Raw genomic sequence first — 22,082 nt, 5'->3', positions numbered from 1 at the left:
CTTGTTATGTAATGTCACTGATCATGCAGAATTTTGTTTCTGCTGCTCATACGCAATGTTTTTTTAACCATATGGCTCAGTAGTAGTTGTGGTGTTTTTGCACTGGTGCCCAGGACAAGTCTGGGGTGAAGAAACAGCAGCATAGGTTCAGTCTCTGTAGAAAGGAGTAAAAGAGGAGGGCTGATCAAGTGGACAAATAACTGAGTCCATGTTTGCAGGGGCTGAAAGTGCATTGGTGGTAACACACTAACCTACCTTAGGAAAGCTTGGCTTTGTTGCTTTTTACAGAAAACTCAGCCATTTGAAGGAGCCGTCGCTAGATTGTGAAATGTGGTGTCCTATCCATCTCAGTCAAAAGAAAATAGCTGTTGTATATTGATTTCAGGGAGGATGGGCAATTAAAGACATCTAACTTACGTTACAAACTTGTTCCAATCCTCTCCTTTTAGTTTTTTTGTAACTTTAGAAAATTCTTGGACTAGAAGGCTTGTCTTGGTTACAGTTCCAGAAAAGATTTTTTGAAAGTTTGAGCAAAGTCAGCTCATCATTATTGACACTTCCACTTTTTAAGAAAAAAAATCAAAACCCTATTGGTGCAGTCAGATACATGCATAACTAAAAATGGCTGGATTGATGATTTGATATCTGTCCATTTTAAAAACTTTGAAATTGAAGCTGTATTAAAAAACAAGGCAAATTTTAAGTTGTGTTCAAAGATTTTCACTTGTACACAATAGGACTGTGCTTGTGGCCTTACATTCAGGGGTGGGGAACTGTTTTTGGATCGGGGGCCACTAACCCCAGAAAAATCAGGGGCTGCATGCAAGTGAGAAGCGCAAAAAAAAAGGTGGCTTTGTCCATGTCTGGATATATGCAGGAGACAGTAGCCCATACAGAAGTAGATCATAACCTTTAAGATACACTGACATTTCTTTCTAACTTAAAAATAATTCCACACAAAACAATTCTTGTTGCAACATTAAGGTGGAAAAATTTATCATTAAAAGTTAGCAAATTCAGTATTAAGGAGGAAAGATATATTTCTACTATTAATACTACTACCTAGCTTTTTCATCATTAGATCTCAAAGCACTTTACAATGATCTGTTTTACAGATGGGGAAACAAGGAGGTAAAATAACTTCCCCCATGGTTACCCTGCAGGACAGAGACTGAGTCAGGAACAGAACCCAGGCCTTCCAAGTCCTAGTCCAGTGTTCTAGACTAGGGATGTTAGCTATTGGTTAATTGAATATTTGACTAACCACATGAATTCTTAGTGGTTAGTTGACTATTATATAGTCCCCAGGGCTGGAACTGGCTGCCAGTGCAATCCAGACCCACTCCTGGAGCTAGCAGAGGCAGCAGTATGGGAGATGATCTGCGAGGGGCGCCAGTTTGCATGGGGAGCTGTTTTTTAAACTGGGTGCCTGCCGCCCTGTGCTGCTGCCTCTGATATGCAGCAGTGTGGGGTGGCAGCGGCCCCAGCCCACGGAGGTTATGAGCTCCCCATGGACAGAGGCTGCTGGAGGGTGCAGAGACTCCCTGGAGCCCCCCATGGACAGGGGCTGGTCCTGCAAAGTAGTCTCTGTCTGCGGCAGTGGTGATACTGGCTGTGGACAGAGGCTGCTCCAGCAGCAGCTTCCCCTGGCCCTCTATCTGCTGGAGGAACTGGGTTTTAAGCTGGCAGCACTGGCTCCTGCTGCCACCCCCTTTGCTGCCTCTGATACAGAGCGCGGGGGGGGGGGGGGGGGAGTGGGGAATGTGTGAAGTCAGCTAGATTAAACCGATAAGCCTAAGCTTGTTGGTTAATTGACTAGTTGACTACTCATTCACATCCCTACTCCTAGACAGTAAACCATACTTTCTCAAATTCAGTTTTACTTTCTACTTGAAAATGTAGTTTCTTGATAGCCTTAGAAATCAGTGTGGAATAAACTGTAGAGCAGAATACTGATTTATAATAGAACCCAATGTGTAAAATGTAATTTTTTGTATTTTTGTCTTGATCTACAAAACTAACTCTAAAGAAAACATATTAAGTAGTGTAATGTTATATTTGTGCATGTCTAAAGATGTTGAGTTGAGGAATGTGTATGTATTGGATCAGTTCATGGGTAGAGCAACTTAGACCACGGAGCCTTCTTTTTTTAGATGCTTAAAAAAATAGTTCAGTAGTTACATACATGTAGTCTGCAGACTTACTTTATATCTCACATAAGGAAAATTCTTTTATTTTCAGTTTGCATTTTGTACTATGTGATGGATTCTTTATATTTTAAAATATAGTCATACTTTGTCATCAGCAGAGTTTTACAATTGTTTGATTTCCTGACCCCTCAGTATTTAATTATTCAGCGTTAATTGCATTGAGGATCTATTGTTTTGAATTGAGTTATTTGAACTCTGCAGCATGTTGAGCACTATATAGAACAAATTGGAGACATTAGTCCTGTCATGAAAATCTTATAATTTAAACTTAAAAGAACACAAAAGTTTATCATGTGCAGACTAACTCGGCTACCTCCTGAAGCTTATAATTTAAACATACACATACACATATAGTAAAATTGGACAGGGAAGCCTACCTGGAAAACATGTTAAAAAATGAGTTGGCAAGTTACCATTTCTTAAATACCAAGCCAATTGTTTCCTATAATGAGAATGTGGCTGACATTAATGCACATAATCCTCTGGTTAGAAACAAGAATTCAAAAATTTAGACTAAAACCTTTTCATTTTGTGCATAGCATTCTTTTACCTATATGTGAATGTTGTTCACTCTTTTTCCTGCTTGGTCCTTTACTATCAAATAGGTATACAATCCTCGTATTAGAGTTGAATCTCTTTTGGTGACGGCGATCAGTAAAGCATCTGCTCAGCAGAGAGCCGGCCGTGCTGGTCGTACTAGGCCAGGCAAGTGCTTCAGGCTTTATACAGAGAAGGCATACAAAACTGAAATGCAGGTAAGGTTTAGTTGAATATAGAATCTCAAAAATTGCTTTACCATGTAAGAAATCCAAGACAACTGTTCTTAAAAAAAAAAAAAAAAAAACCGCCTCCCCCCCCAGTAACTCCATCCATTACAAAAACAAAAGTGGAACGAAGTACACTCTATAACCCACAAAAGGTACTCAAATAAAAGATGATATCTCTCCAATCTTGTCTCAGTTTTACTAGACATTTTCCTAATTGAAGGTTGATAGAGAGGAAGGAGAATTAAAGACAAAGTGGAAAACATACAAGCATGCTTTTTTCTCCCCCCACAGGACAATACCTACCCTGAAATTCTAAGATCCAACTTGGGATCTGTGGTTTTACAGCTGAAGAAGCTTGGTATAGATGATTTGGTTCACTTTGATTTTATGGACCCACCAGGTATGAACTCTTTATCAAGTTTGTTTAAAATTGTATCTTGTGGATGGATGTACGTTTATAAGTATTTTAGTTTCTGTCACTCCAGAAAAATTTATCTTCAGTGGATACTGTGCAAGTAATTCATTGCATTAGATATTAGTATTCTATCTGCTAGTTTTATTTTAACTATTTTGTGATCATCCATAATGAACTTTCTCAGGTTATCCTGATTTTTAGTGCTCTGAACCTTTTGTTATCCTCTCTCCCAAGAAAAAAAACCTAATAACAAAACAAATAAAGCACAGCTCATCTTTCTGTCATTGCTTGTGTGATTGCTTTTTTTTATTTCAGGAAGGAGTAACATACCATGCCCCCTGCTTGGAGAGGATAAGGCAAAATCAAATCATCTGTGTTAGAAAACCTATTAGTTTAGTTAATGAGTTTTTTTTACTTAACACCTTGATTACACAATCTGATTGCACATCAATTAACAATCCCATGTAAATAAAATTGGCCAGCACTTATAAAGTGGCATATTGAACCATAAAATGAAAGCAATAGCTCAGTTGTGCATTTAATTTTTGCAAACCTTTAAAAATGTTAAAAAAATCAGTTCATCTTGCTACTTAGATATTAGTCTGAGATCTGCTTTTTAAAAATTATGTATCACACTATTTTTAAATCCTTGTAATCATTGTTCCCATTCAGGAGATATTCATAGTGGTAAATAGCGTGACCTTTATCTGTGTGTACCTACATCTGGAGGACATGAACAGCATTTTTGTAGGACCAGCAGACATTTGTTGAAACTGCAGGCATCTACATTTTTTTTTATTTTAAAAGTCTGTCCTAAAATAGCTTGGTATTCAACAAGTGTCTATCAGTTCACTTGTTGACTGACTTTGTATGAAACTAAAAGAAAGACGTATCAGCACAATGGTAGAAGATGTGTCTATACCACTAATTGTGATGATATTTGTGTCTGGATTCTGAAGAAGTGTTTTTAAAAATAAAAATCAACTGCGGATTGTGTCCTTTACAATAAAAATTTAGTTTCTTTTTTTGGTGTAGATGGCAAACTTTTTTAACCCCATTTTTGCAAAAGAATGACAATTGTTAAACGGATATGTAATAAATTTACTTTGCTTAAAATTTATACTTTCTTAATTAGTAAAGTAATAGTTACACTGTACCCTCTAACACAGCTTTGCAGTTTATGAAAACTGTCATAAACAAAAATACATTTTCAGGTGTGCCAAGTTAAACAGAGAATATTACAGATGAAGCTTAGCCTTTCTAGTAGTAACATTTTAAAAAAGTTGTTACAATTGGAACTGGAGCATCATGATAAAGTTTCTGCCATCTTTAATAGGGTAAATTAACTAATTTAAAAAAAGGCTTTGAATTGTGTATAGAATTATCCTCTATCAAACTTTTGATTATTATGTGATTCGTTGGTTGCTAGGTCTCTAACTGAATTTGATGACAACTTGTGTTCTGAATTTTTGGTTCACTACAGAAAGAAAAAATACATTATGTATAATAGTTTGTCACGTAGTTTACTAAAGACAGCTTAACTAATTTTTTTTCTTTCAGCCCCTGAAACTTTGATGAGGGCCCTAGAGCTTTTGAATTATTTAGCTGCTTTAAATGATGATGGAGACCTGACTGAATTGGGATCCATGATGGCTGAATTTCCACTGGATCCACAGCTGGCTAAAATGGTTATTGCAAGTTGTGACTACAACTGTTCTAATGAGATCCTGTCTATAACTGCCATGTTGTCAGGTAATAGCAGGGGGAGGGAAAGAGATGCTAAAGAGTCCAGATCTTCAGTTTGGGAAAACATTTCTTTGTTTTTCCGAGTCAGTACATATAAATTACTATGAATACATCTTTTAATAAAGCTAGGATTGTGCCTTTTGAAGCTTCCTGTATAGAATTATTCATAATAGGTTAAAGTTTTAGAAATTAAATTAACACTTACTAAAACATGCAATATTCATGAAGTAGTGAAACAAGAATTTGACTTTGTCTATTCTAGCTATTTTTTTTATGGAAAAATTCCATGCCATTGGAACAGAAATGTCTGAGGGTTGTTGTCCATTTCTACTCAGGATTAGGAGAATTCATGTGGCCACTTTATTTTTAACCATACCCAATCTATTTTGTGGTATTCCTTTCCATAATTTGTGAACCCAACTCTTCTTAAAGTTATCTTATTTAAAAAAATTAATTGGTAATCTTATACTCAGATAATGAAATGCTATATACATTTCCAAGTTTTCAAAGTAAATGGGAAAAAATCAAAAGGGCAATTCTTTAATAATGGCAAAGGAAATACAATTCTGTAACACATTAGTGGATATGTTTGCACAGCAATATTTTGCTGCTGCAAAACATGAACATTACTATTCCATAGCAGAGCTGCTTGTCAAGAAATGTCTCTTCTGAGGAAAAAAAAAATCAAGAAGTCAAGCAGGTTCCATGTTTAAATCCCCAGTTATATAGAATGATTGACTTTATGCTCAGTCTTCACAAGGCAAGTTATATTCCATTGTGGTAATGAGGATATTAATATTGGTTCTTAGCATTTACAGTCTTGTTTACAATTATACTGCTGATCCTTCTTGAAATGATTCAAGCTTAATATAGATGATGAGAAAAATGTTTTGGCTAAGTGTAAAATCTTGCTATAGTTTAGTCTTTCAGCATAATAATAATGTGAAAGTTTTGTAAGAACAAGCTAAAATGTTTGCAGAGTTTTTGACTGTTCAGACTCAGAGCAGATGGGCAGGGCAGAATCTAATAATTTAAAACAAAATTGTAGCCTTTTTTTGCGGAGGTGGTGGTAGGTTGGTGCCTGGCTTTTCTGTCACTTTATCCTTTCCCCTTCCTAACCACCCCAAAAGTCATATTAAAGAGAAAGTGTGAGGCAAATAAACTTGGAATTTAGTATCTTGCCTTTTGTTTTCTACTGAGTATTTTAGGGGTTATCTAGATGAACAGTGCATGGCAATCTAGTGAGTCACTCTACAGGGCACTAGCATGTCACACACTTACCTGTCTGTGTTCCCTGCTACCATACAATAGAGGTTTCCTAGGGGATATTGAACTTTTTCTGTTTCAAAGCTGAGAGCAGCCTAGGAAACATCTGGGGGGCGGGGAGAGTGCAGTGAACTCAGTGTTTAGCATGTAGTGCACTATAGATTCACATCCCAGCTTACTGTGCACTATCAGTTTGTCTAGACAACACTCTTTTTCTGTTGGGCTTTCTCCCATCCACGCCTAAATTTAAAAAATGATCACCATCTATTAGAATAATAATATAGAAAGCTCAATGTTTTGGATGGTCACTGTCTTGGATGTATTTTAATTACCGTTTGTTAAAATAAAAAATCCGATAAATGTTCTTCAAGGCAAACAGCTGTGTTGGTGACACAAAATGTTGAAGAAAGCACTGATAGCTGTCCAGAATCAATACAGAGATTAGCTGTTTGGATTAAATGGAAGAACTAAATACCAAAAAGGAGATAGAGCATTAATGAGTACAGCAGAAAATTAGGTAGCTAATCCATCATACAATACATTCCTTTTATAACAAACTGTTTTGAGAAGTTTGAAGACTTAATTTAAATTAAGTAAAACCACAGTATTCCATATTCGCTCCTTAATTTATTGTTTTAAATACTTTGTAGCACTTCTTTATGTGAAAATTGCCATTTTATGGAGATCACTGTCACATCTAGGCAAAACACTTGAGTCAAGAAGTGAGAGCATAATTAAGAATTATATTTGAAAACAAAAGCAATACAAAAATTAAAGTCTAATTTGAGCTAATAAAAACAGGATCTTATAGATGTGGGATTGTGGAAGAAATATCTTCATTTACATTGTATTTGATCCATTGGTCTTTCAGATTTGCTACTATGTGAATTGAAGAGTAGGGTTCTTCCAGTAACATTGTTACAATGAATTTCATTCAGTATTCAACTTGTGCAGTATAGCTGGTCTTTAAATGTAACATTTACTAGCTGTTGTGAGAGATGAAAATCAAAAGGTCCTTGTCTGTGTTATAGACAAATGATACATAGAATAGTGTTTTTAATTAGGTTTGTGGGCTTTTGTTGAAAGTGCAGTAAGTCCCAAGTGACTGAAATAACCAAGAACTTCGGCCTTCAGGGCTCTCCTTTGAGCCTGTTTTTTAAACACATGCAAAACCTTACCATGCTGTCTACCTAAAGAAAAAAGTGTTTTTAAATGAGGTGAAGACTTTGTAGAATAACTCCAATCAAAATGGGGTAGGTGCTTATAAAATGTTGAAAGACCATAGAATTAAATGATGCTGCAGTAAATATTTGTGCACTTAACTTTGTCCATTTGTCTTTAACATTTTTTGTACTTAATTTCTGGTTTTGAGTGAAGTCGAAGCATTCTTTAGGGATAAAATTAAGTATATGGGCAGAAACTGAGGATAGATAGAATTCATCAACTTCAGAGTGAGAATTTTATTTCACATAGTGCCAAAGGGCGGTTTAACCTTCCACCACTACCGCTACCATCATGACCTTGGACTTTTTGATGCTTTTTTGTTCACATGAGTTTCTGTGAACCAGTGCTGATCGCAGTACCACTGGAGGTGACGGAATACACGTAAGGATATAATTACCTAACAGCAGACTAGTATTAGTTTCACCTCCTGTTCTAGTACAGTGTATTTCAACAACTCTTCTGCACTTCTGTCCACAGAGAACCTCTCTAAAAAAGACTTTCTCTTAATTAGACATTCATTGTCACTACAATACTGGTATGTGGTACAGCTGTCAGCACTGGGTCTTGAAGTAAGATCTGTTGAGCCTTTTAGTATATTTAGGCAATCTTGATGGCCTTCAGAATAGAGATTTTGATGCCTACGTATAGTTCTAGTCAAAATAATCAGGTACTTTGTAGCTTTGAAACCCTCTTGTCTTACAGATGTGGTTAGGTGTTGATGTACCAAATCAAGGTAGTAAACAGTCCAAGATGCAGTTGGAGGCCATCCTGCCCTGCCCTATGCTCTGTGAACTGACCTAGCTAGGCCTTGTTCCTCTATCTCTGAATGCGTGACTCATCGATATGGGCGTTTGTGTTGGGCCCATACCAACCTTGTTTAGTCCCACAGTGTTTTGTTCGCCCCACGGAAGCCAAGAAAGCAGCAGATGAGGCCAAGATGAGGTTTGCCCACATAGATGGAGATCATTTGACTTTGCTGAATGTCTACCATGCTTTCAAACAAAGTAAGTGTAAACCTAAGCATTTATATAATCTATAACTTTTAATGTTCCATTCTCAAATCCTGGTGTCAGGTGCACATGACAAGATCCTATTTCAAAGTACCTGTTTTTTATATAAGAGTATTTTAAAATAAGTTACCATGTGGGAAACGATTGGCATCTTTTAACAGTACTATCTACTTTTATCTTTGCACTAGGACATCACCTCATTTATTTGGATGACTAATTTAAGACCTGAACTCATGTATTTTGCCAGTTCCCCATCTGCTTCTGCTAGATCTGCTCCCTAAGTTGTCTTACTGTGCCTTTCTGAATTGAATTAAGGCACTGTTTTTCAGGTGGCAAATGCTGCTAGTCTAAGAAGCTATTTGAAGATTATTTTAGAGTTTTTATAAACTGATTCTGATGTATCATCACCTGTAAAACTACATGCCGTGGTTATCACAGTCCATCCGTTGAGCTGTGAGAGCGGGAGAATAAAACTCCTTTGAGAGATGTGAAATAGCACATCTGTAACTCTCAGAAATCACTGTTTTAAATTTGGGTATATTGGTCTGGCCCTGGTCTTGAAGTGAGTGATGGTAGCCTAAGACAGCAAAGACTCTGCCTTTCCCAGGAATATGAAATATTAGGTGTAGAAAAGCTGTATTTTGCTTGTCTTGGGAAGAGGTTAGTGTCTATAGTAGTGGTCACCAACCAGTAGATCAGGATCTACCGGTAGATCTCAGAGCCGCTGACAGGTGATCCTGACTGGTTTGTCTGGGAGGCTATCCTGTGCCAGCACTTCAACTGTCTTTCCCCCCACCTCCCTGCTACTCTTGCCCTGAGCCTCAGAGCTGTCCCCTGGGAGCCTCCTGCCTGTTGTGCAGGGAGGGGGGAAGCCAGAAGCAGGGGGCTCTGATGTCACTCTGACCCTCTCCCCTGTACCCTGTCTTCAGAGTAAGGAGGACTGGGCCTCAACAAAGAGGTGGGACAGGGCCTCGGAGAAGGGGTGGGGCAGATCCTGGACTGACTTAAATTCAAAAAGTGATCTTGTGCTTAAAAAGGTTGGAGACCACTGGTCTATAGGTAGTTGGGAGAGGATCTTTCAGATTTGGTAGAGAGGACCATATCTGGGATCAGACTGATTTGGAAAAAAAGGCTGCATGGGTAGGAATAAGTCTCAAGGATATTAATCTTATGAAAAAAATATATACGTGACACGTCATAAGGAATGGTAAATTTATTACATGGTTATCACTTATACATACTGTGTGTGTGTGTGTGTGTGTGTGTGTGTGTCTGTGTGTGTGTGTCTGTGTGTGTGTGTGTGTGCACACATATAGTATTCTTCCTCCAAAACCATTGCTCTTTTTGTTCACATTTATTTTGGCAGTTTGAGCAAGATCAAAATGACAGAACAGCTTATCTTCACTTCTCTATTTGTCTTTTTGAAAAATTACTATAAAAGTGGCATCCTGAGTTTCAGTATTTTCCATCATTGATTTCCATGTCCAATTTGCTCTCTTTTTATAAGTCAAAAGATGACACTAACTGCCAAGAAAGCCTAAGCTGGAGTTTAGCAATTCCAGCTGTGTTTTTACATAATCAGTTAAAAAAAAAAAGTAATTGCTACTCAAGACTTGGATGGCAGCTTTGGTATATGATGCAAAATTGAATCTAGTGTACTCTTCTATAATGTTATTGCAATTCTAATTAGAAACCTACAGTTTTTATTCCTAAGTTAAACTTGTATGTAGAGTAAAAATGCCATTATTATCTAGTAGCTTTTTTTTACTATAACCACATGTAGCACTCTATAGTGAGAGATTGTCCGTCTTTTTGATAAAGAGCCTACAGATGTCTTCATATCTTAACTTTGAACAGTAGTTAAGAGACTTCTGTGAGAATTTACTATTAGTTTTGGAGAAGCTTCTACTGCTGCCATCTTTATGCTATCTGCTCTTGAGGCTTCAAGATGCTTCATGTACATTTTATGGGCCCTTAATTCAAACTTTTATGGAAGTCTGCAAGTGAAGGAAGTGCTTGATTTGCAGGTGAAAACAGTGCTGGTTATGAAAATTAGATTTGGAATACTATGTCAAAAATGATAGCAACTTTCAGTCCTCACAATCAGCATAATATTTACTGGTGGTTTTATGTTGGGTCCTAGATCTGTATTGTTTGCGATATGGCGGTTGTGGCAAATAACTGTTATTGTTAGTATACCTGTTTTTGCCACCAAAAGAGCAATATGCTTTTATGAATACAATTTTTCCTCCCAAAACACTGCCCTTACAAGTACCCTGCTGAATCATACGATCAGTAATGATCAAAGGAAAACTGGCTTGACAGTACATTTTGCAGCAAGATGCTGTGGAGATGTATCCAGTTTGAGTAAAATGCTACTCTCTTAAATCGGAAATATCTGGGGAACCAATTATTGCTTAATTTCACTGTGTTCATATGGTATGTTGTTTTGAAGTGGGAGAATGGGGACTTCAGGTGGATGTTAGAGGACACCATAAAATTCTTAAGTTCATTGAGTGGATAAGGTTTAAATGGCATGCAGTTGAGATTTTTTCCTCCAGTGAAATTTTAAATTACTTTAGGGCTGGTTTGTATTGTTCATTCTACCAAAAAGCCTCAATATTAGTCCTTTGTTTGTAAAGTGTATTACAGAGGTGGCCAACCTAAACCTGAGAAGGAGCCAGAATTTATCAGTGCACGTTGCCACAGAGCAACAGTTATGTCACCAGCCCTGATCATCTCCCTACCACCACACTCAGTACATCCCGCCTATTGGCAGCTCCACCTCCTCTTCCTCCTGCCCACTATGATCTGCTCTCTGTTGGAGACATTGGAGGAGAGAATCATGGGTGTGACAGGCTCAATGGCGAGAGTAGGCAGTGGCAGGATCTAGGGGGAAAGGGCCTATGGCAGAGCTGGGGGTTGAACAGTGGGCACCCTCCAGCCCAGTGAAAAGTTGGTGCCTGTAGCTCCATCCCTGGATTTGGTACCTATGTAAGGAGCTGCATATTAACTTCTGAAGAGCCGCATGTGGCTCTGGAGCCACAGGTTGGCCATCCCTGGTGTATTATGAGAGAAAAGTATATATAATAGTTAGAACATCTTCACTTTGACAAAATAACTTGACAGCTGCCTCAGTAAGAAATGTATCTTTTTTTCCTAGCCTGAAAATATGGAAGACTTACTCACAAAGCAAGTACCTTAAATTTTGCACAACTTCACACATTTCACCTTTTTGTTAAGTGAAGGATCACTTCTCTAAATGTTCAGGCTAATGTCTTAAAGAATGAAGTGTTCCTGTAATCTAATTTCACGCACTCATACACACACACACACACACACACACACACACACACACACACACACACACACACACTCTCTCTCTCTCTCTCTCTCTCTCTCTCTCTCTCTCTCTCTCTCTCTCTCTCTCTCTCCCCCTCCCCCCCCCCCCCCCCCCCCCCACACACACACACACGTTTTTGATATATATTATCAAAAATAAATCCAGACGAGGAAATTCTGCCCTACTTGGCATTGGTGAGGCCTCCACTTTTGTGGACACCACGCACCAAAAACATGTTCAAATTGGAGAGAGTACAAATGAGGGAAACAAAAATAAGTTCAGAGAATATGATTTCCAAGGAAAGGTTTTTTTAAAAAAGGACATATTTAGTCTTGAGAAAAGAAGATAGGTGGGAACCTGATAACATATTTGAAGATTTAAGGGCTATTATAAAAAGGGCAGCTCTGTCCACTGAAAATAGATAAGTAGTAATCTGCAGTAAATGAGATGCTGGTTAGGTATTAGAAAAAACTTTCTAACTTGAAGGGCAGTTTTGGGTACTAGAATAGGCTTCCAAGGGACGTAGTGTAATTCCAGTTGTTGGAGACTTTTGAGAATAGATTAGATTAATAGCCTCCAACCTTTTTGTGCCCCAAATGACTTCTGTTTAATTTTAGGGCAACCCTGGATCTACCCTGCCCTGAGACCCTCCCCCTTCTCCAAGACCCGCCCTGCTCATTACCTGTTGCTTGCTCCCCTCCATCCTCACCCACTAACAGTAGGCTGAGATGGGGTTGGGGAGGGGAGAGGGCTCTGAGCTGAGAAGAGTGTTCGGAAGTACTAGATTAGGTTTTGGATGGGGTGGCGATGTGGGATGCTGGCTCTGAGGAGGGTTTGTGTTGGGGCAAAGATTGGATTTAGGAGGGAGTAAAGATATGGGATGCTGGCTCTGGGAGAGGGTTGTGGTGCAGCCTTCCACTGGGCAGCACTTAGCATGTGGGACTCCTAGGTGGTGTAGCAGGCCTAAGAGAGGCTTTCTGCCTGCCCTGGAAGGGGCCAACATGGTCATGGTAGTTAAGAGCAGAGTGCATATGGCTCTGCATATTCCCACCCCTCCCCCCTTTGCAGGCATTGCCTTAGTTGACCAATGTGCACTACCAGTAAAAACAAAAAGCCTATATGTATTATATATTTTAAAATTACCAGAGGGATAATTACCCCAGCCAGGACAGATTAGGCATTTTAGAACTCACTGCTCAAGTAATTACATTTCAGTGCAAGAGAAATAAAAAATATTAAGTGAATAGACCAGTCAAAACACTAAAGTAACACACTGTGAAATAATAAAATTATAGCGTGTGTGTACATTGCAGTAAGTACCAAGTAGTAACAACAATACAAGTATATGTTGGAGGTGTGTGTGTGTGTGTGTGTGTGTGTGTGTGTGTGTGTGTGTGTGTGTGTGTGTGTGTGTGTGTGTGTGTGTGTGTGTGTGTGTGACAGACCCTAGGGGTGCGTCTAAACTACATTCCTCTTTCAAAAGAGGAATGCAAATGAAACACAGCTTTACAAATCTCACGTTTCATTTACATAATCAAGTCCGATCATTTTTTCAAAAAAGTTAAAAAAAAAAAAAAAAAAAGCAGTCTAGATGCAGTTCTTTTGGGGAAAAAAAAAATCTCACCCCTTTTTCAAAAGAACCTGTATCTCTGAAAAAGTGAGGTTTACAGGGTTCTTTCAGAAAAGGGGGTGTTTTTATTTTGAAAACTGTGTATACTGGGTTTTTTGAAAAAATCTTTTGAAAAAGCGATCAGATGCGATGATGCAAATGAAGCGTGAGATTAGTAAATCTGCTTCATTTGCATTTTCGATTTCCCTCATTTGTATTCCTCTTTCGAAAGAGTAATGTAGTCTAGATGCACCCTAAGAATTTGTGCGAGCGAGAGAGAGAGAGAGATTAAGCAGGGTACTGAGGAAATTTACAAAATTGTGCACTATTTCTTTGAGAGGTAGTCACACAGCTCACTGTTCAGAGTAGATTTCTCTGAATGCTCCTGAGCCAGCTAGGCCCTCCTGTGTTTTCCCAGGTGTGTGGAGATGGGGGACAGAGACAGCGAGACACCCTGACAGCAGAGCCTCCTCTGCTTTGCAGAGCAGAGCCTTCTCTGCTTTGCATAGTAGCAGGGTCCTGGGAGCAAGTGTGAGACGGGGCTTCCAGCAAGCCTGCTTTACTGCTACAGATAGGGATTGAGAGTCTCCAGGATCAACTAGTCAGTTGCAATCAATGGGTTGGTGACTAGTGGATTAGACAAACCTCTGTCAAGGTTGGTCTTAGATATACTTGGTCCTGCTTCTGGCAGGGGCCTGGTCTGGATGACCTTTTGAACTTCTTTTCTCTCTGCCTATCTATGATTCTGTGATGAAGTAATGGTGTTTTTGTCGGATTAGTCAAGCCACAAAAGTGTCTTCCAGGGCATAATTTGAAGACCATCTGGCACTTCTGAGCTACATAAGAATGAAACACATTTGTTTTGATATTGTCTACATGTTTCTGATTTTTTTTTGTTACTGAAGGAAACTGATGCTGCTTTAATGTTATCCGCCGCCTTTAAACTCACTGAAATGAGCTTATATAAAGTGCTTCGATAGCATACTCCTTTTACTGTTGGGAAAGGATGGATGTGTAAGCATTCTTATAATAGGCAACTAGACTGGATAATCTAGAGCACTAACAATATTTAATTCTGGAGATGTTCCTGTGATAGGCTGTGACCTGTCATTTGTCTGCTTTCATTTTCTGTTCAAAAGACAGAAAACACTTAACCTACCACTCCTCTAAGGTAGCCAAAGTGTGGTTCTATTGCTGTGTAAAGATACAAAAGCTTTTTAAAAGAGCTTACTATTGAAGGAGTTTTTAATATTTGGATTTGTTTTATTTAGTTGATCTATCAATGCATTATAGTTATACCAGGCTTTCTCATGCAGTCATTACCCATACACTAAAAGATTTCCACATGCTACTTGCAGCCTGTTCATTTTTCCTAGCAGTGTGAACATTTGCATTTGCCTGGCATATTGCCTGTCTTAGGAGGGAAGATTCATTGGCACAGCATTTCAGCAAAACAGTAGTGTTCAAATGTATTACATGTGTTACACCTCTTTAAACCAAGAATCTCTGGTCCGGCAACATCTGTGCTCCTACTGAACATTGCAAGATCAGAGAGTCATGGAATGCTGCATGCAGAAGCATGTGGGAAGTGGGAGGGAGCCCAGCATGCTGCTGAGGGAAAGGAGCCCGGCGCAGTGCAGCTGGTCTGGCCGGGAGCCCCGTGTGTGTCTCAGCTGGGCTTGGGGGGAAGCAGGGAAGACCAGTGGGGCAGCAGCAAGGGGGTCAGAAATGATCTCCCCTGTTTCGGCAAAATCCCTCATCCATGACTAGTCAGGTCTTGAGCGTGCAAACCATAGAGATTTAACCTGTACCCCACACACCCAAAAATGTTAAGTGTGTTCTTTGGTGTTCTCCACACATTTCCTGAGTAGAAGATAATTTAGTTAAGTTATCTGAACGTATAAAATCCATAGAAGAGCCTAAGGACTGTGTGGGTTTTGTTTGTTTCATCTGATAGACTATTCAGGTGGTCATTGTTTTATTTGTTTGTTTTAATTGGGTAAAATGTTCAGTTTTGGATGATGTTTTTTTTTAATGTTGCAGATCATGAGTCGGTTCAGTGGTGTTATGACAACTTCATTAACTACAGGTCCCTGATGTCTGCAGACAATGTACGACAACAGCTGTCACGAATCATGGATAGATTTAATTTACCTCGTAGAAGCACAGACTTTACAAGCAGAGACTATTATATCAATATAAGAAAGGCTTTGGTTACTGGCTATTTTATGCAGGTATGTGTGTATCTCTAAATGAAATGTATGGACTCTTTAATTTTTGCAGTGCAAATTTTAACTTACCTTAATTATCACCAGTTATGGAAGTTCTATAAATATTACTTATAAAAATATTTAACCATAACTTATTCATGCCTATTTAGTAGGAGACTTATTGAGTAGGAGTGTGTCATCAGTCTTACAAATGACAGTCATCTCAAGAAAGCCACATACTTGGAAGAGAAATTGCAGTTGAACTAATCTAATTTTCTTAAAATGTTATTTCTGTAGTCTTTACTAGATACCTTGCTGAATAATTGACAGTTAATCCCTGGTAAATACTGTAAAAGAAACAAACCAAAAACCAATCTTAATAAAATTGTGTTTTTCAAATAAAATTATTTTAAAATGCAAAGCAGTCTTCTAGACATGAGTAATATGGCAGAACTTCAGAAAATATATTTCTATAATTATTTGATATTTAAAGCATGAAAAGGAAACTGCATTACAACTAAGGCTGTAAGTGAGTAATCAAATGAAGCTCTTGACTGCTAAGCATGAGAGGCAGCAGGGTGGGGAGAATAGGAGAGGCTGCTCCAGCAGCAGCCTCTGTTGGTGGAGGGGGGCCCAGCGGGCCCCCTCTTGGTCAGTGGCTGCTCTGGTACCAGCCTTTGTCCATGGCCAGCTCTGGCCACTACGAACAGCGGCTGCAGACGGAGCAGCCTCTGTTTGCAGCAGCCAGGACTGGGCTACTGAACCTGGCATGAGCCAGGACAAAGGAGTACTGGCTCGCATTGGTGCAGGGTGTTGTGCCTCTGCATTTTAAATGCAGAGCCACAGCGGTCCAGAGTTGGTGCAATCTGGGACTGCTCAGCACCGGTCCAGCTGGCTCCTGCTACAGCTCTGCAAAGGGCACCCTTATTGACTAGTCATGTAGTTGACACAAATTGTATCAACTACACAGTTAGTCAGATAATTGCAATTTAACATCCTTAATTACGACTGCCATATTAGACTTCCAGTATGAAAGGGAGAAGGATCAGGTAGCTGCTTACTTTAGCAAATTTCAATTAAAAATTCAGTTTTCAGTGGCAATAAGCTTCCATTTGGATAATGGTCTGCTATGGGGGTGGGCAGTAATTTTAGACTGGGCCAAGGTGCAAGGAGAGGAAGTAACTGCAGATATAACTGCACTGTCCCAAAACTTAGAGGAAACCTGCATCTCAGATGTGTGAGGAGTCAAAGACAAAGTAAAATGAGTCTTCTATTGAAATCTAAATATTTATCAAAAATAATTTAAGATTACTACCATCAGTGGAGTATCTGATAAATATTGACCAGATAGGTTTTATTGCAGATAGTAGGCTTTTGAATACTGATACAAAAAGAAGGGCTGAGAGAGGCAGGGGAAACCTTGCTGCTGCTGTAAAGGTTTTTGTCCTGGTAAATGAATATGCCTTTATAGTGCTTAATAGATTGGTGCCCTGATCTCATTATTATTTATTTTTATATATAATGATTTCCGACAATGACTTTCTTAATGCTCAAATTATAGTTATGGCTGTAACTCAAAAACGTCTTTTTAAAAGTGGTAGGTGCCAGATGTCTTTTTCAACTCTACTTCCACGGTTACTTCAGTGGAACCACTATTAATCAATATTAATAAAATAATAATAAATAGCTAACATCTCATTTTTTGGTATATTTTATATTGTAGTTCAAAACCTTTCATCAACCCGGAACTACTCAAAATAATGAAGGAGCATTGCTGTTTCTGGTTATAAGATAAATAACCAGAAAATGGAAGAAGCTATGATATTGGGGGAACCAGATGTTGAGATTTTTGTGTAATTTTAAATAGAGCCAAGAGCAATTCAGATATTAAGCATACATGTTAAAAGAAAATATCCACCAGACAATTTCCTAAAATAAAATATGTAAATGAATTGTTCTTCTCTTAGCTCTTCCACATATAACAAAACCAGTTAATCAGTTCTCCCAGGAATATTTTACCAGTATTCCATTGCCAATTTAAGAAACAAAATTGATTAAAATATTGTTTTAAAATGGCGGGAATTATCCAAGAGTAAAATATAAATCATTATTGGGTAGACATCCAGACATGAATTATAGTGGTATAATCTGTGAATTGTGTTTGTGTTGAAAATGAGGAGTGGGTAAAAAATTACTAATTATTTAAAGGAATATTTTAAACATTTTAAAACATACCTTTATAAATAAAATTCTACACATTGTAGAGACCATCATAGAAGGTGCAAAACGTAAGCACAAACACTTGAAAAAGCATATAAGAATCTCTTAATGTGGCATTGAGAAAATCTCCTGATTTTCTATAAGTAAGCACAGGTAATTAGTTATTTCTTTAATACTTGTGACTTAAGCCAATAAATATATGTAATCACTATGGGAGCAAAAATGACACTGTAGAATGTGGATGGCAAGAAAAAAAGAATGAAGATAAATGAAATAATTTACTGCCTGACGATTCTGGAAACATGGCCCAAGTTGCACTGATTTTTAAAAGAAGAATTGATGTAACTAGCTGTAACTCCATAATCAGGACTGCTTCAACTCTGCTATATTTCCTTTTGTTATTTTTATCACAATTTTAGTATGTGTCAAAACAGTTGTTGACAGTACAAATTATCTTCAATAAAAACTTAACTAGAGGGATGATAAATTAGCTTTAGATTAAGTCTATAAACAAAGCTACTGATATAAAGATCTCTGAATACTTTGCCAAATCCTAATAAATTAAGTATTGGAACAGCTCTGTGATTATCTCTTTAGACAGGGGAAACTTGGACATGAAGAGGTTAATTGACTTTACCATGGTCACAGTAAAAGTGTGTTGCTTAACCTACATTTCTCAACTCTAAATCTGATGCTATACAAGACCATTCCTCCTCCTGCGATATTGGATCTCTAGCTCTTTTTTGAGCTTAAGCACTTTTCAGATCCAAAGTGTTGTTAGAAATTGCAGTAGTATAGATCCCCTATTATAAACCAAAGTAATATTATAGTTGGTGTTAACTGAAAATTTAAGATCCAAGCTAGTGTTCCTTTATTAGTCCGAGCGAAAGTAAAATGACTGAAGCACTTAAGTCAGATGTCCTTATTGTACTGATGTTGACTATGTAAGACACTGCTAATATGTATTTGTTTCAAAAGTTTTCATTTCAAGGAACTGTATTTGGTATGCTTCTGTGCTGTTGGTCCTCTTCTTGAGAGAACTACTAGCTATTTTTTTATCACTTTGCTTGAACCGCTTATGTATATTAAGTATATTTTAGCAATTACTAAAAATACTGGAAGTCTTGACAGGCAATAAATAGATACTCTTGGTTGGCAGCTATGCAAAGTCCATGTGAGACTTTAAAAAATATTCTTAACATATTTTAGAAAAAGAAACTATTATTTCCAACGTAAGAAGTCTGCTAGAGAATTGCAGAGTCAGTAAACTGATGAGTAGTTTTAAACAATTTCAAACAGAGTTCATGAACTAGGAGAGAGTTTCTGCTGTGTAATGAAAAGCTCTGAGGGGTTTTTGTTTTGTTTGTTTTTGTTTTAAAATTTTAGGTGGCACATTTGGAGCGAACAGGGCACTACCTAACAGTAAAGGACAACCAGGTGGTACAGTTACATCCTTCCACAGTTCTTGATCACAAACCTGAATGGGTGCTTTATAATGAATTTGTTCTTACAACAAAAAACTATATCCGCACATGTACAGATATCAAGCCAGAATGGTGAGCAAAAAAGTCAACATTTCCTCTTGTTATAAGAATGCATTTTTAAATCTGAAAGTGTTTTCTCAGAATTCCCTAAAGTTAGTATGTTTTCCACAACTTTTTACTTTAAAGCTTTTTTTCCCAATAAAATATTTTGATAGAGTAGATAGATTTGTAGACTTACAGATGACTTGAGTGCCATTAATACATACATTAATGGAAGTTATATGTGTGAACAAGGGGTTTTGGCTTCTGTTTTAGATATTTATATTCCTTAGCAAGGAGTCTTAGGATTTGTTTGGAGGGCAGAGCAGGAAGTATTTAACATCACACACCAGGGGTGAAATCCTGGTCTCAATCAAGTCCATGGGAGAACTCCAATTATCATTATTGCACTAGGATTTTTCCCTTGATATAAGAACTATAGTTTCTAGGGGCTAACTTTTTGGTGGTAGATATATGATTACGCAGGCAGCACTGCAACTTTGTCATTTGTTTTTCAGTGTGTTATATGTATGTCTGCATAGTTCTAGTCTAAGTTGTAAAACACAGTACTTTTTGGCATTACCTAATTATAAAGTAGTAAATAAAAATGTTGCCGTACATCATAATGTTTAGAACTTCAGTATTATTCAGTTCACAATGCTCTTTTGGATTATTGGAATACTAGTGTTTGGCTCGCAGGCAGAGTCCCCTTAAAATATATTCCACACACAAATGGAAAATGTTAAGGAGCACCAAGGCATGTGCAGATGTGCACCACCAGTAGCAACACATGCTCTGCTAATCAGCTGCCAGTGTACCCAGCTGATTAGCAGAGTATGTATTCCTGCTGGTGGTGCACATCCTCACATGCCTCGGTGTGCTTTAACGTTTTACATTTATGTGTGGAATATATTTTAAGGGGACCCTGCCTGCGTGCCAAACACTAGTATTCCAATAATCCAAAAGAGCATTGTGAACTGAATAATACTGAAGTTGTAAACATGGACATACTGCAACATTTTTATTTACTACTTCAAAACCAGATACTTTTTGGAACTATCCTGGATGGCAGCCCAAGTGCTCAGCCTATAAGAAACACATGGGTCAATGAGAACTTGTATTTCACCATAGCAGTTGATTCAATAAGAGATATTTCCTCATCTGCCCTGTCACCTAATTTTTAGTGAATCTTATTTCTTCTTAATAAGAATTACTGTATCTTAAGAGATCCTTTTGATCTTTGAAGTGGCTACTTCCTCGAGGCTAGTGTGAACACATTTAAATGTTGTACTGCATAAATAAGCATTTAAATTCTGGATACTTTTTGTATAACATTTTTCTGTTTGAAAATTCAAAACTTCCTTTGTAATGCTGGACCCTTGGAGCCATAAGATGGATCTGCACATTTCTAGACAGTACTAAAGAGATGGACAATGTTTAATTACTTTACATAGCTGCTAATTAGGCAAAATGGCTATGGGTTTTATAATGTTCCAACTTGTATATTAGTGACAACTTTTTCTTTTTTTGGCAGGTTGGTGAAAATTGCCCCTCAATATTATGACATGAGCAATTTTCCACAGTGTGAAGCAAAGAGACAATTGGACCGCATCATTGCCAAACTTCAGTCCAAGGAATACTCACAGTACTGAATTTATGCTTTGAACTGAAGTTACTCAGAGGACAGCTTTAAAAGACGAATGAACTCAGAGTTCAAGTTGTGCTCTTCACTTTGGTTCAATAATGGCCTTTATTTGAAAGCTTTTAAATTTTTTTCTTTACAGTAAATATTCCATTCTGATTTCATAAATTAAACATTTATGCCTCCCTTTTGTGTTGACACTGTAGCTCATACTGGAAAAGCTGATCAATGTTTTGCAGTTTATTGAAAGTAGTTCTATATATAACAATGTTATAAGCATTTCTTTAGAAATGGTTGAAAATGCTTCTAAAATGTGATTATCGACCATGGTATGCATGATCGTTGTAATTGTTGACATTCCTTTTAGAAGTTGTGAAATGTTACAACTTGTGCTTATGTAGACACAATCTTCAGCTTCAGTACAGAGATACTGACTTCAATAAAGTCTATTTATACTAATTTTGTGGCACAGTACTTCAGTATTTTTCTTTTTCATCAAAAAAATTGAAGAATCATTGAGTCTCCAATCTTTGGGTGAATTGCTTTTTTTTATATTCCTTTTATCTTCGGTGTTCAATGTTGACATTCTGTGTATCACACTTAGTACAGATAGTGATAAGTGAGATCTCTTTTAACAGAGTTTAAAGAGAAGCTAGATAATTTCATGGAGGTTAGGTCCATAAAAGGCTATTAGCCAGGGGATAGAAATGGTGTTCCTGGCCTCTGTTTGTCAGAGGCTGGAGAAGGATGTCAGGAGACAAATCGCTTGATCATTGTCTTAAGTCCATCCTCTGAGGGGCACCTGGTGCTGGCCACTGTCGGCAGATAGGCTACTGAGCTAGATGGACCTTTGGTCTGACCCAGTACAGCCATTCTTATGTTCTTATATTATTAATA

The 22,082-nt window shown here is 37.8% G+C and overlaps 1 protein-coding gene across 2 annotated transcripts in view; it reads left to right on the top strand.

Annotated features, from left to right (window-relative positions):
• Nucleotides 1–21,644, top strand: part of DHX15 (DEAH-box helicase 15) — a 76,988-nt gene extending 55,344 nt beyond the window's left edge. Inside the window, exons 8-14 of one of the 2 annotated variants that reach the window (XM_075930636.2) lie at nt 2,816–2,965; nt 3,269–3,377; nt 4,953–5,144; nt 8,510–8,632; nt 15,634–15,824; nt 19,407–19,576; nt 21,078–21,644. In XM_075930636.2, the coding sequence (XP_075786751.1) occupies nt 2,816–2,965; nt 3,269–3,377; nt 4,953–5,144; nt 8,510–8,632; nt 15,634–15,824; nt 19,407–19,576; nt 21,078–21,195 (1,053 nt within the window). In that variant the 3' untranslated portion in view covers nt 21,196–21,644. The remainder of the gene's footprint in view (nt 1–2,815; nt 2,966–3,268; nt 3,378–4,952; nt 5,145–8,509; nt 8,633–15,633; nt 15,825–19,406; nt 19,577–21,077) is intronic. The other variant, XM_075930637.2, reaches the window with a different exon arrangement.
• The last annotated feature ends 438 nt before the right edge of the window (nt 21,645–22,082 follow it).

Source organism: Pelodiscus sinensis, chromosome 4 (assembly GCF_052426305.1).
Source record: "Pelodiscus sinensis isolate ZL-2025 chromosome 4, ASM5242630v1, whole genome shotgun sequence".
Taxonomy (NCBI): domain Eukaryota; kingdom Metazoa; phylum Chordata; order Testudines; family Trionychidae; genus Pelodiscus; species Pelodiscus sinensis.
This window is presented reverse-complemented; position numbering and strand designations above follow the sequence as displayed.